Source organism: Tympanuchus pallidicinctus, unplaced genomic scaffold, assembly GCF_026119805.1.
Source record: "Tympanuchus pallidicinctus isolate F22 unplaced genomic scaffold, pur_lepc_1.0 scaffold7, whole genome shotgun sequence".
Taxonomy (NCBI): domain Eukaryota; kingdom Metazoa; phylum Chordata; class Aves; order Galliformes; family Phasianidae; genus Tympanuchus; species Tympanuchus pallidicinctus.
The window spans coordinates 707,258-721,103 of NW_026294791.1; the positions used below are offsets into that span (position 1 = coordinate 707,258).

At 46.0% G+C, this 13,846-nt stretch overlaps 1 protein-coding gene across 2 annotated transcripts; it reads left to right on the plus strand.

Annotated features, from left to right (window-relative positions):
- The first annotated feature begins 1,259 nt into the window (after nucleotides 1-1,259).
- On the plus strand, nucleotides 1,260-13,635 carry ZRANB2 (zinc finger RANBP2-type containing 2). Of its 2 annotated transcripts, XM_052666912.1 has the most exons (10): nucleotides 1,260-1,399; nucleotides 1,620-1,672; nucleotides 1,771-1,879; nucleotides 4,306-4,388; nucleotides 5,503-5,579; nucleotides 6,137-6,274; nucleotides 6,683-6,855; nucleotides 9,215-9,301; nucleotides 11,146-11,310; nucleotides 11,853-13,635. In XM_052666912.1, the coding sequence occupies exons 1-10, from the start codon at nucleotides 1,344-1,346 to the stop codon at nucleotides 11,914-11,916; spliced, it is 1,005 nt and encodes a 334-aa protein (XP_052522872.1). In that variant the 5' UTR covers nucleotides 1,260-1,343; the 3' UTR covers nucleotides 11,917-13,635. The 2 variants fall into 2 exon arrangements, with proteins under 2 accessions (XP_052522872.1, XP_052522873.1); XM_052666913.1 differs by lacking the exon at nucleotides 1,620-1,672 and having other exon boundaries at nucleotides 1,285-1,399.
- The last annotated feature ends 211 nt before the right edge of the window (nucleotides 13,636-13,846 follow it).

Consider the following 13,846-nt stretch of genomic DNA (forward strand, 5'->3'; position numbering starts at 1 on the left):
CGTTGCACAGCCTCTGCTTTTGGCTTTTCCCCGTCCTGCAGAGGCAGGAACGGTGCCCTGCCTGCAGGAGGTCTGGGTGAACGCACACGCTGTGAGATCAGGGCACACCCTGACAGCTTCACCTCCTGCACCATGTGCAAGGCAAAGATAGTCCTGCATTCAATTCCCAGCACCGATCACACAGGATGACAGCGATGCTGTTTGTTTTTGTTTGTTTGTTCTTTTCGGGGGTAGGAAATAGCTCTATCAATATATTAATATTTAAATTCTCTGCCTTCGAAGTCACAACAAAGCAGATCTCTCTTTTTCAATAGCAGCGCCTGGGAAAACGATCCGCGTTACCAAAGTGCCACCTGCTGTACAGCATCCGATGGCGGCAGTGCATCTCCCTCCCCAGGCACTCAGGGCAGTAACCGGATTCTCCAGATCTTTTATTTACTTTCATTTACTGTTTCACTTTTATTTACTTCGTTTTAAGGATCTGCGCTGACGAAGCGACCACAGAAGACGTGTTGCCACCTGTGTCGCAGCGCTACGACCGATCCTCCTTTTCAGCTCGGACTGACGCGTGCAGTGAAGGCCTGCGGATCAGACCGAAGATGGTGAATGTGGGTTAGTTTTTTTCCTGCTATGTGTGCAGGAAGGCGATGCTCCACGGACCGTCCTGTGCCGTGCATCCAGCTGCCGCTGAGAGCAACGGGCGGGCAGCGCAACGGCCGGAGGGATCGCATGGCCCCAGCCAGCAGCTCTGGGGTGCTTGTTAAAGGTTTATTGCAAAGAAGGAGGGGAAAATAAATAAATAAATAAATAAATAAAAATAAGCAAAAGCATTTATTTGGAGTTTTAGCACTGCGTTCACGCACTCGCAGCTCAAACCGTCCCGGCGTTCTCGTGGGACGTCGTTACGTTGCTCACAGCAACCGCCGCTCCCGGCACGAACGAGACCGCAGCCGTTCGCCCCGCGGAAGCACACGGGCACCGGGCGTCTACCTGCACCTCTACCTGCCCCTCTACCAGCCCCGCTATCAGCCCCGATATCCACCCCGATATCCGCCCCGCCCCGCGCCGCTCCGCTGCTCCCGCTGACGGCACCCCCCTCGGCCTCGCGCGCACGGCGGAAGTTGCAGGCAGTCCTCCGCTCCGCTGGGGGCGCCCCGTCCTCCGCGTCCTCCCGGCTGAGGCGGCCGAGGCGCTGCCTGACCGGAATCCCGCCCGGCGCGGGCACGGCTCGCTGAGGCCGTGGGGCGCAGGCGCGGCGGGCGGCCCGGCCGGCTCAGGACCCCGGTCCTCTTCCTCCTGCGCGGCGGCGGTGGCGGCGCTCGGCGGGGCTGTGCGGGTCCGAGATGTCGACCAAGAATTTCCGCGTGAGCGACGGGGACTGGATCTGCCCCGACAAGAAGTGAGCGCCGGGGGGCGGGCGGCACAGGCCGGGCCGGGGCTCGGGGCTTGGGGTGGGCCCGGCCCGGTCGGAGGCCGTTGCTGACGTGTGTCCGTGTGTCCGTGTGTCCGTGTGTCCGTGTGTCCGTGTGTCCGTGTGTCCGTGTGTCCGTGTGTCCGTGTGTCCGTGTGTCCGTGTGTCCGTGTGTCCGTGTGTCCGTGTGTCCGTATCCTTGCCGCAGGTGTGGGAACGTGAACTTCGCCAGGAGGACCAGCTGCAACCGATGTGGGAGAGGTGAGCTCGGCCTGGCCCGCGCCGTTCCCTCCTAAGAGAAAAACGTTGGAAGTTTGTAATCGGCCGTAAACGTGAGCTGTCGGTGTGTTTGCTTCCAGAGAAAACGACCGAAGCCAAAATGATGAAAGCCGGAGGGACGGAGATAGGGAAGACCCTGGCAGAGAAGAGCCGCGGCCTCTTCAGCGCCAACGACTGGCAGTGCAAAACGTACGGAGCGGAATGGCAGCGCCTGCAGGGCAGCGTCCAGCTTGTGGGGATGTGATCTAAGGGTGCTTATAGGGGCTGCTTCTATTTAACACCTTCATTAACCGTCTTGGTGAGGGCATTGAGTGCACCCTCAGTAAGTTAGCAAGTGACACCAAGTTGGGAGGGAATGTTGGTCTGCCTGAGAGGAGAAAGGCACTGCAGAGGGACCTGGATAGAATGGATTGATGGGCCAAGGGAAACTGTGAGAGATTCATTAGTGTCAGGTCCTGCATTTTTGTCACAGCAACCCCAGGCAGCCCTACAGGCTTGGGGAGGAGTGGCTGGAAAGCTGCCTGACGGAAAGAGAGCTTTGTGTGCTGATGGACAGTTGGCTGAATGTGAGCCAGCAGTGTGCCCAGGTGGCCAAGAAGGCCAATGGCATCCTGGCTTGGGTCAGGAATGGTGAGCAGGACTGGGGAAGTCATCTTGCCCTGTACTCGGCACTGGTGAGGCCTCACCTCAAGTACTGTGTTCAGTTTTGGGCACCTCAGTACAGAAAGGACATGGAGGTGCTGGAGCAGGTCCAAAGAAGGGCAACAGGGCTGGGGAAGGGCTTGGAGAATGTGGCCTATGAGGAGAGACTGAAGGAACTGGGGCTGTTTAGTCTGGGGAAGAGGAGGCTGAGAGGAGACCTGATTGCTCTCTGCCAATAGCTGAAAGGTGATTGCAGCAGAGTGGGGCTGGTCTCTTCTCACTGGTGACAGAATGAGAGGAAATGGCTTCAAGTTGCATCAGGGTAAATTTAGGTTGGATATCAGGAAGAACTTCTCTACTGAAAAGGTTGTTAAGCACTGCAATGGGCTGCCCAGGGAGGTGGTTGAGTCACCATCCCTGGATGTGTTTAAAAGCCAATTGGATGTGGTGCTGGGGGACATGATTTAGCGGAGGGTTGTTAGGGTGGTGTGGTCATGGTTGGACTCGATGATCTTTAAGGTCTTCTCCAACCTGAGTGAGTCATGCAGGCTGGTAGTGAAGGACAAGGGAAGGGCTTTAGTGAAAAGATGGGAGGTGTAGGTCAGAGGTGAGGGGAAGGCCTTTACTTGGAGGCAGTGAGGTCATGGCGCTGCTGCCCACAGCTGTGGGTGCTCCAGTGCTGGAGGTGCCAAGGCTGTGGGTGGGCCCTGGGCAGCCTGACGTAGTGGTTTGCAACCCTGCTTGTGGCAAGGGGTTGGAATGAGGTGACTCTTAAGGTCTTTTCTAGCCTAAGCCATTCTATGGTTGTGAGAGTTGATACTGATGGGAAAACAGTGCTAAAACACCCAGGTATTTCACACCAGTGAAACCTGGCTGTGCTTTTTCCTGGCTTGCATATGCTGTGACCCAAACAAAATACCTACTCAGTAAAACAAAGTACCAGCAGCAAGCACATCCATTTACACGTACTGTTGCAGCAGACTTTCTGATAGTGAGAAAATATGAGAGGCGAACGTCTGTGTGTCCGTATGGCAGCCTTGGGAGAGCTGAGCGTTTAGGAGGCACCTCTTCACAGCGCATCCTGTGCATGCAGGCAGGGTAACAGGGAAGGCAGCAGCTGCCTCAGGTCAGGCCCAGCTTTGCTCAGTGCTGAGGGCAGCAGTGTGTGTGAAGGAATCCTCTCAATTGCGTGTTCATGGCTGCACCGGGTCCTGCAGACCACCTGCTCTGCTCTTTGGGATTGAGCAGCATCCTGATGGTAGTTTTAAGGGTAGGGTAAATGTGAGTGGCATTTTGGGATACAGCAGGACAGGAAATGCAGAAACTGTAGCTGTGCAGCAGAGGATGACAAGGCTTGCTGAGCAACAGCATTCTCCTTGTATCACCTTCATTAACTCCCCAGAACAGTGAATGCCACTAGTGAGAAGTAATGAGAAATTCGTATTATTTCATTTTTCAGTGAGTGGTAAACCAGGACTGTGGTGTCTCGCCATGTAGCTACACGAGCACTTGCCTTCTTTCCCTTTTTTTTCCTTTTAGTGGCAATGGTATCTGTTTCATCTTTTTCCTTGCGTATCTGATAGCACCAGTGGTTCCTTTAGCAGTCGTATCCATAAAGGATGCTTGCAACTGCTTTGCCTTTAGCTGCTTCAGAATCATTTTGTTTAAATATCTCAGCTAAAATATAATTGTATGCTAATGCATTTTGGGCAGTCTTCTGTTATTTCTTTTCCCTTGGTTTGCTTAGTGTGGTCCACATCCCATCATCTTCATGCTGTCGGTGTACTCACAGACTCCTTGGTGTCTTGGTGGCCATCTGCCTTGGTCTTAATTATGCCATGTTAGTGACTGCAAACCACTGCTGCAGCTTGTCACTTTTGCAACTTCTTAGTGTCACCTTGACACTAAAACTGTGAAATTTGAAATAAATTGTTTCTTATTTATACTTTTTTTTTTGTTTCCCCCCTCTGAAGATGTGGTAATGTGAACTGGGCCAGAAGGTCAGAATGTAATATGTGTAATACTCCGAAGTATGCTAAGTTGGAGGAGCGGACAGGTGAGTTGTGGATGGCCTTAAAATACTGCAGTTGTTGCAAGAGACTTCATTTTATAATTCAGGATGATCTGATTTTTTTTCTCCACAGTAGAACTGCTTTTTTTCTGTGAGTAGATCTTGCACTTCTTATACTTTCGGTACACAGAAAGTAAAGCATGTGGTGGTTGAATGTGGAAAATCATCACGTTTGACTTAAGCCACAATATTTGATTTTTATATTGAAAAGCTTGGAAGGAGCAATGCTACATTTTCTTCATCTCCATGAACCCTAGTATATACAGTGCCCATTTCTTAGTGAAGATTTGGTCAGTGATGCATTTTAGGTTCCTCCTGCTCTAACAGCACAGCCCAGCCGTAACTAGAACAACGGATATCCTTACAGTGTGGGCATAACTCGGATTCATTTAAGAAATAGAAAGCAGGCAGAGAAGAGCACAGCTTATTATTCAAGAAGAAAGGGAGTATTTCTGAACTCCTTACAAGTTCAGGTGTCCTTCAGAGTAAATTTGCAGCTGCACGTGGGGCACAGCACGCTGCACGCAGCTGTGGGAAGTTACAGAGTTAGCTGGCATCCAAATCAGTTTGAGTTCTCTGCTCACATTATGAAGAACAGAAAGGTTCTTGGCACCTGTGCCATTTAATTCAACTACAGCACGGTCTTGTTTGTGTTTGCCTCCTGAGGGTCTGTACGATTTAATGCCACAGAACAGTTGCAATATGGGAGCAGACTGCTGTGCCCAGGAGCCACAGTGGGGGTTTGGTGCATGTGGGGGCTGGACGTGGCAGAGGGGCTTCAGAAACAGCAGCAGGGGAGCAGTTATGGAGCGCTGCCTTCCCTGCCGTGTCCACCGACTGCTTCCCTGAAGTGGCTGCTCTGTTGTCTGTGTCATTTGTGTTCTAATCACTTCTCTCAATTAGATAGCTGAGGGGCTATTTTTAATGAACGTGTAGGGATAACCTGTGATCTTCTTGAGCTCGTACTGCATTCTTGTGGCGTGAATTTGTGTTGCCACTGAAGACTTCTAGAAACTGAAAGCTTGTTGTAAAGTTTGTGCTTAACGTAGATGAATTTGGTACATCCCAAAAGATTGTTTTATTTTACCACTTTTTAAAGGGTATGGAGGAGGATTTAATGAACGAGAGAATGTTGAATATATAGAACGTGAAGAATCAGATGGGGAGTATGATGAGGTAAGATGAGATCATGTATTGCTTGGGAGAGACGTATTGTGTGACCTGTGCTTGGGATTCCTGTATTTGTTATATTTAGTTCCCTGATGGGGAAAAGTGCTAATGAGTAACACCTCGTGGTGCAGCGCTGTCAGATGCTCAAGTGCAAAAGCTTTGAGCTGAAAGTAAAAGCATCTGTATTATATTTTGAGGGCTGAAAACTTCAAATTAAACAGTTGCGAGCTGTGTTTTTCAACGTGCTTAATTGGTTTCAAGAGAAGGCATGTTTTCAGACATGTTTAACATTGTTATGTAAATATACTCCATAGGCACAAATGCAACAATATTCTTTTATTAAATTTGGGTTCCCAATGATTTTGTCTGAAAGCAGTAATTTTATCTGACAAACATCTCCCTGAGAAGTCTCCTAACTGACATTTCCTTGTGCATCTCCCTCAATTTGAACAATACCTTATTTAAATCGGTGCATATTTATTTTCTCAAAGAAATCTGAGGAAGGAGGTGGCACTGGGAATGACTTTCCATAAATCACATACTAATGCAATGCAATTTCTTAGTTTGGTCGCAAAAAGAAAAAGTACAGAGGAAAACCAGTTGGGCCGGCATCTATCCTGAAGGAAGTAGAAGATAAGGAATCTGAGGGGGAAGATGAGGAGGATGAGGATGGAGATCTTTCCAAATACAAATTGGATGAGGTACTGTGTTTCATTTTGTGGATTGGTTGGGTTTTTTTGTTTGGTTACTGTAGAGTAGTTTAGTAGTGGGCGACGTTTGGTTGATATTTATACACAATCATGAGGTTGTGTAGAGGAGTAGCTATCAGAATAACGCCTGCAGCTTCTGGGAAGTATCTGCATGTGAGATCTGTGCTGTTCTGATGGCTGCAATCGAGGCTGGGTAATTTTCTTTAAACGAGAAAAAGCACTGAAGTTTGTCTGAGATCAGAATTCAAGAGTTTGAGGTTTCAATTGGAGCTTTTCAGTCTGGCAGCCTTACAGAGGGGATGTTCCTTCACTTGGAGGCTGTCAGAATTACCTCAGGTTTAGCTATGAAGTGGAACACCATCAAATAAAGGAACTGAGTTTTGTATCGGCATTTTCCAGGATGAGGATGAAGACGATGCTGACCTCTCAAAATATAATCTTGATGCCAGTGAAGAGGAGGACACTAATAAGAAAAAGAAACCCAATAGGCGCAGCCGGTCCAAGTCTCGATCTTCCCACTCACGATCTTCATCACGCTCATCCTCTCACTCAAGCTCAAGGTCTAGGTCCAGGTAAACGGGTACAGGTCAAGGGTAACGCCAGGCAAAATGTCAGTATCTAACTTCTTTATTTACTTATTTTCTTGATTGCCTTACAGTTTTAGTTTAATAATGTTGACAATTTTATGTACAGAATTTGCACAGGTAGATGATGTTCTGTTCTGGCCTTCCGTGGTTTCTCAGTAGGAAGGCCCTGTATGTCTTGCTGCTTGCTTAAGTGAAGTTAATATTTCAATTGAAATCTTCAAATAAATGACTGAAAAAAGCTTATCTTCCAGTTTATTTTAGACTCGTTAGCCATAAGCGATTCAATGAATGTGCTTTTTCTGATGATGCTGAGTTTTTGAACAGAGAAATAGAAGAGTGAGATTGTTAAAGGAGGCAGAAGGGGGCAGTGATGCAGTCCAGACAGATTCAGTAGATGGACAGAATAGAAGCTATCCTGGAAATAAAAACAAGAAACTTGAACTTTCAGTACAGTGGTAGTGCAGTCAGAATAATACTAAAGATTTATGAGGAGGATTTTATTTCTTTTTATGATGCAGCTGGCAAGGCAATAGAGCAGGTTTCCCAAAGAAGCTGCAGATGCCCCATCCCTGGAGGCAGTCAGTGCTGGGTTGGATGGGCTCTGGGCAGCCTGCTGTGCTGGAAGGTGGCTCTGCCCCAGCAGGAGGTTGGACTGGAGCATCTTGAAAGGTTGCATCCAACCTGAGCCATTCTGCAGTTCTGTGATGTTGATGGTGCAGTCGTGAACCGGTGTCTGCTGGGTAGATTTAGGAGCTCACTTTATTATTTCAATTTAATAACGTACAAAGAACTCAATGAATGTTTGGTAATCACATTGTGATCAATCTCAGCTGCCTTGTAATTAATACAACGATAATACTGATAGATTGGAAACCTGAAATTGCTGCCAACTCATGGAACCATATATAAACATTTTATACATGAAGTTCAAGTTTCTTCTAATCTTTGTAGCTTTGTAACTGCACCTCTCTGTTCTAACCACTCTGATCACTGCCCGAGTTCTTCATCCCCTCACACTAACCAGATATGAGCCATTCTCTCTGTTTTGTCCTTCTCCCTGCTGTTATCATGCTTTTTTTTTTTCATGCTGCCTCTTCTATGAGAAATGTTTTTGTGGAAAAAAGAAAAACCTGTTCTCAGCCTCCTGGCTCCCTCAAATGCCTTCTTGACTAATTGCCATATGGCTGCAAGGAGCAGCACTTTGAGTAACACTGACTGAGCTGAATGCCTGTCAGCTATTTTGGTAAACGAAGTGAGCTGTGTAGGAAGTTCCCATCACTTCTTTGAGGAAGTGGCTGCATTGCCCCTATGTGGGGAAGTTGCATTATGCTGCTGGTGTGGGCTGCACTCAAGTGCAGTCCTTTGGTTTAGGTGGGAAGATCAAAGGAGGCAGAAGTGTTCCATCTGGCTGTAATCTTCATAATTTGCAAATGTTAGCAGTGAGGTAAAAAGTAGTTTCACTGAATTAAATTTGTTAGCAGTCCATCAACACTTGTAGTTACCAATAATTTATTGGCAGTGGGTTGGTAGGTTTTCTTCTTACGGTTGTTTTAAGGTTGAAATGTATATTTTCAGTAGTTTAAAAGGAAATTTTCACGGTGCTTTTGTTTGGCAAAGCAAAATGAAAAAGGCATGGTAACAGTACAAACTGGGAGATGGACAGCATGTGTCTTCTGTCTGAAAAGATGATGAGGATTTGATTGCAAAGCCTTCTTTTCACAACTGTTACTGCAAGTGGGCTGCCATTTTTGCGTCTCTCTTGTTATTTGTGCTTCAAAGAAACTCCATCAACATGGCAAACTTGAGAAGCTATCTGAGCAGTTACAAGTAGTGTCAGCCCTGTCTGCATTTCAGCCCAGAATGAAATACTGCTGAGTTTTTAAATCATGGAGAAATTAGTGCAAAAACTGAGAACTGTTTACAAACTGCCTGTGAGAGCAGAGTTGGGCAGTTTGAGTCCTAGTACTCTTACCTCATTTGCTTCTCACAGAAAATGGTTTCCAGCTAAGGCACAAATTAAAACCTCAGGCGCTGATGTCATGAAATCATGGTTGTGCAGTTGCTTGACTCATTCTGCAAAAGAGCTGCAACCCTGTGTAATTCCTGTGCCTTGTTGCAGGAAACGTAATGAAAAGCTGGGCTGTGAGTTACTGAACGCACCGTGTGAGCACGTTAAAGGTGCTCTTGGCAAATGCAGCCTGCAGATATTGGGAGGAGGGGGAAGCTGTCAGCATCTCATGAATCTAATCCAGTTGTCTTGACGCATCATTGTCTCTGCTGTGTACAGCAGCAGTTCTGCTGAGTGCAAGGCAAATACTGGAAAAAATCTTCCATGTTGTTTCAGGTCCCACTCAAGAAGTTCTTCCAGTTCCAGATCAAGATCTCGTTCCAGTTCCAGAGAACACTCTAGATCTCGTGGGTCGAAATCAAGGTGAATGAGGTAGCACCCTCTCCTGCAGAGAGGAAAAAAGGGCGGAAGAACCACTTGTTTATTGCACCGTAAAATTATTCCGGTCAAAAGCATGAACTCGTTTTTATCTGGGAAATCAGAATTCCTGGGGTCTCTGCACAAGAGTGCTGCCACTACCGATGTATTTCTTGAGATGTGAGGTTTTGTTGGAAGAGTTTAATTCTGATCTAAGCTAGACGAGTGGACGCCACGCATCTGCACTTTGGAATAAGAAGAATCTGAGGGCACGTTCTCTTGCTTCAGCACTTTTTGCTGCTTCCACTTCGGCTACTTGTTGTGGAAGAACAGCAGAAAGTGTGCTTTGCTATTTCTGTGTTTAGAGATAATGTAATTTCCACTAGATAGCGCTGCCACCACCTTCACAGTGTGTGGGGACTGTTTAAAACTCATGTGCAGTAAATGGTGGAGACTCTTAAAACCCTAAAATAAGGAAAGACAGCTGGAGCTGAGAAGACATGTCCTGAATGGTGCCACTGCTCTGTGGTGGCAGTAACGTTCTGTGGTGCCCATGTGAGGTTCAGAGATGGCAGCCGTGCTGCTAGGAAGCAAAAAAGCCATGTGTGGCTGCAGCAGGTGCTGAAGGGCTTCTCAGCTGAGCAGGTTATTGCCCTGTGCTGCACACATCTGCTGAGGGCCCCATGTAGTAGCTTGCTTGGGACAGGACTGCTTAATTATTGGCAGTGAGAACCCTGGGAGCACTTTACCAGCAGTGTGCACTGTGGTTTTCTTTGAAAACGTTTTATTCAGCTCACTGAAAAAAAAAAAGCCTTGTTAGGTGCTCTCACATCATTCTGGACTGGTGTAGGACTTCCCAGTGCTGTTACACTTTCCAGAGGTGCATTTATTTATTTTTTTACATGATGAGATTTTTAAGTGCTTGTAAGTGAAGCTGGATGTCTTTGTTTGTTTGTTTTTTTAAGAAATGCCACATGAACTGATATTCTAAGATATTGTATCAACTCTTTGAAAGGGTAGATAACAGCAAAGGGAAATGGCTTTAAGTCAAAGGAGGGCAGATTGAGGTTGGATGTCAGGGGAAGTTCTTTGCTATGAGAGTGTTGAGGTGCTGGAACAGCTGCCCAGAGAGGCTGTGATGCCCCGTCCATCCCTGGAGGTGTTCAAGGCCAGGTTGGATGGGGCCCTGGGCAGCCTGGGCTGCTATGAAATGTGGAGGTTGGTGGCCCTGCATGTGGCAGGGAGTTGGAGCTTCATGATCTTTGGGGTCCCTTCCAACCCAAGCCATTCTGTGATATTTCTGTTATTATTGTTTCAGTTTCAGAAGGTCTTGCAATCTGCCCAGGTATATTTTGGCACTTGTAAATACCCCTCCAGGGGTTTTTCCTGTTCTAATAAGATGAGGAATACATTGCACTTGAAGTTTCAGCACAAAGTATCCCTTACTATGAAGTGAAACATTGTTAAATTGGTATTACAGCTGTAGTTTCTGAGCTCTTTTGCTTTGTGAACTTAACTACGGGGGGGTCTTCATATGGCACCCTGCTGTCCCAGTGTCCAATGCTTTTTGTCCAGTCACCTAGCACTGGTGAAGGCTGGAGAGAGGTTTCCAAACCACTGGTGGCCTGCATATCTGGAAACTCAATTTAGCGAAATGTATAGAGAGAGCTTCTATTGCAGTCTGTACTGTCAGTTAACTCAAGAGTAAGTATTAAAGGCTCCTCAGTCCTCTGCTAGAACACGTACCTCGTAGAGTAGGAGTGCTGACAAGAACTGTCTCGTTTTGTTCTTTCTTGGCTCTTTCTCTATGATCCCAGGATTAAATCTCATTTATTTCTTAATCGATAAAGATCCAGCTCCAGGTCCTACAGGGGGTCTTCAACCCCAAGGAAAAGATCTTACTCCAGCTCTCGTTCGTCCTCGTCCCCCGAGAGGAGCAAGAAGCGGAGTCGCTCTAGATCTTCTTCATCTGGTGATCGCAAAAAAAGACGATCGAGATCACGGTCACCCGAAAGGTTTGGGTTTATGTAGAATAAGAATGGCTGTATTGAAACGTGTGATTATGTTTGTTTTTTTTCTCCTCGAAGGACAGAGGTTCGCTAGGAAGCAGTTGAATTCTGATGCTAGCAGTAGTTTTCTCACTTCCCCCGTTTTGTTCCTATTAAAACCTCTTTATTTGTTTTGGGTTTTGTTTGGTTTTTTTTCCTCCTCCAATGAAGCTCCCTCCTGCTAGGAGCATGTTCCATAGAAACACTTGGGTCACCGTTCTTGCAGTGTGCAAAGCTGTTAATTAATGTGTGCATTATTAATTTGTTTTCATAAGCGAATACTGCATTTAGAAGTTACATTCTATTTTCAGTATTAAACCTAATGTGAATTTAATTCTAGAAATCCGCATTTGTTATCTTAAAGTGGTCTGAAGTCTTTTATATTCTCATAAGGCCCCTATCAGATATACTTGGCTTCCAGCTATTATAGGATGCAGACTACTCAAAGTGGATGCTAAAATTGATTTCAACTTATTTGTTTGCATGCTTTCTCCCTTTATATCTTGCAGACGCCGCAGATCATCATCTGGATCTTCCCATTCTGGTTCCCGTACAAGTTCTAAAAAGAAATAATGTCTTAAAGCTCACACATAGGGGAAAAAAAAAAAAAAAAAGAAAAAGAAAAAATTTCCAGTCAGTGCATGAGACATTTTTAAGAAGTTGGTGTCTTACTTGGTCAGAAGTGCTAAATCTGCTAGTAGAGGTGCATGTCTGTCCTTGCTTTCTGGAAAACTGCAGCTTTGTTCATTCATGAAACAAAAAGTGAGATAGCATTTTAAGCCATAAACCCCTCAGACGAGGTGCGAGGGTTTTTTGTTTTGTTTCTTTGAGTAAGAGGGGATTTTTTGGTTTGTTTTTTTGTTTTTATTTTGGAAAGACTCAGTTACTCAGCTCCTGGCTTTCCTGCGTATGAGCAGACACGGGTTGGATGCGCTCATACACCACCCTGCTCTTCACGTGGCAATGGCACAAAAAAGCACCTGAGGATGTCGGAGGAGCCCACGAGCTTTCTGCACCTCGGGAGCTTGTTTCACGTAGCTCTTGTGGGACCACAAAGATTAGTGTAGCTGTAGGGCTGTTGTTGCTCACTGGATCAAAGTCGTGAGTTCCTGGGTCTTTATTTTTCTGTGCTGTAGTGTAGATGCTTGCCTCCTTCTCTCTCTTTAACTACGCCCAGAGCAGAAATGCTGCTAAGTCTGGAGCCCACAGTATGGTCCTGCAGAGAGCATCTAGGGATGTCTGAGACGTGGGCAATGCCCTCTCCATTGCTCCAGCCTTGTAGCTGTGGAAAGTGCACTTTCTGCAGTTGGTGCTGGGTTAAGTATTTTCACGTGGGGGATCCTGGGCTTTGCAGTCCTTTCTTTGGGAAGGATCGCTTGGGAGCTACTCTTGAGGTGGAGAAGTGATGGAAATGGCTTCTTGGAATGAAGGGAAGTTTCTGCAGCCCATCTGTAAAATTCATTTTCGGCAGACAAATTTTCCAGGTATCTGAATTTTATTTATGTTTAAAAACCAAAATAAACCGTAGAAAGTCCTAGCATCACAAATGTGTTCTTCATCATTCTTTTTTTTTTCCCCCAAACGTATAATTTATGGCTTAAAATGCTTTACAGAACTTATTTCGCTAGTAATATCACACTGAAACTTGGTCTCTCTTGAGCTCCGTTTGGTTAAGAAAGATTTAAGTGTCTTCGGTGCCATCACAAGGTAAGTATGTTGAGGAAAAGTCTTTGTAAGCAAACAGGCAGCAATTCTCTGCAGTTATCTCCGCTGTACAATTTCAAACCCATAGTCCACAGCTGATTTTTCAGATGATCTCACCAAAACAAATGGAGCAAAACAAAAAACTACATTGTTTTCCTTTCCAAGACACTTCTTTCAGACTGTTCTGTAAGCAAAATTGTTTTGGTGTAGAAATATTTCTGTTAATCTTTTAGCAGGGAAAAAAAAACGACCTGCAGTTTCTTCTTCAATGCTTTCTTTCCATCTGATTTTCGTGCTGAGTGTGTGTAGGTTACACAAGAGCAGGTTAGTCTCATAACTGTGCCTCTGGCGCCTTCCAAGTCCAACTACTGCAGTGTAAAGAGCAGATCTGATAGCCGCTATGTGTTACCTTCGGTTCTTTGACCTGTGCTCTGTATTCCAATTGTTGCTGTACTTACCCAGATGAGAGTTTTTACATTTAGCGAGTGGTGGCCTACAGACAAAAGAAAATTATGGTTTTGTTTGGCTTAGATAAAATGTAAGGCAAAATGAATCTGTAGACGAGTGTAAATAAAAGCTGTGAGTCAACTGCGTGCTGAGTGCTTTCTGTCCAACACAGACACGTCCTGACAGCCACTGGGAGCTGTGCTACTGCAGTGCAGGAAGGGCAGCGTGTGCTCTGTGTCCTCAGCTTGTGGTTACTAAGTAGTGGGAAAAACCTTATAACCATAGTGCTGGTTAAATACAAGTCATTTTTTTTCTACTACTTCAAGATAGATTGCACACCTTCCCTGACTTT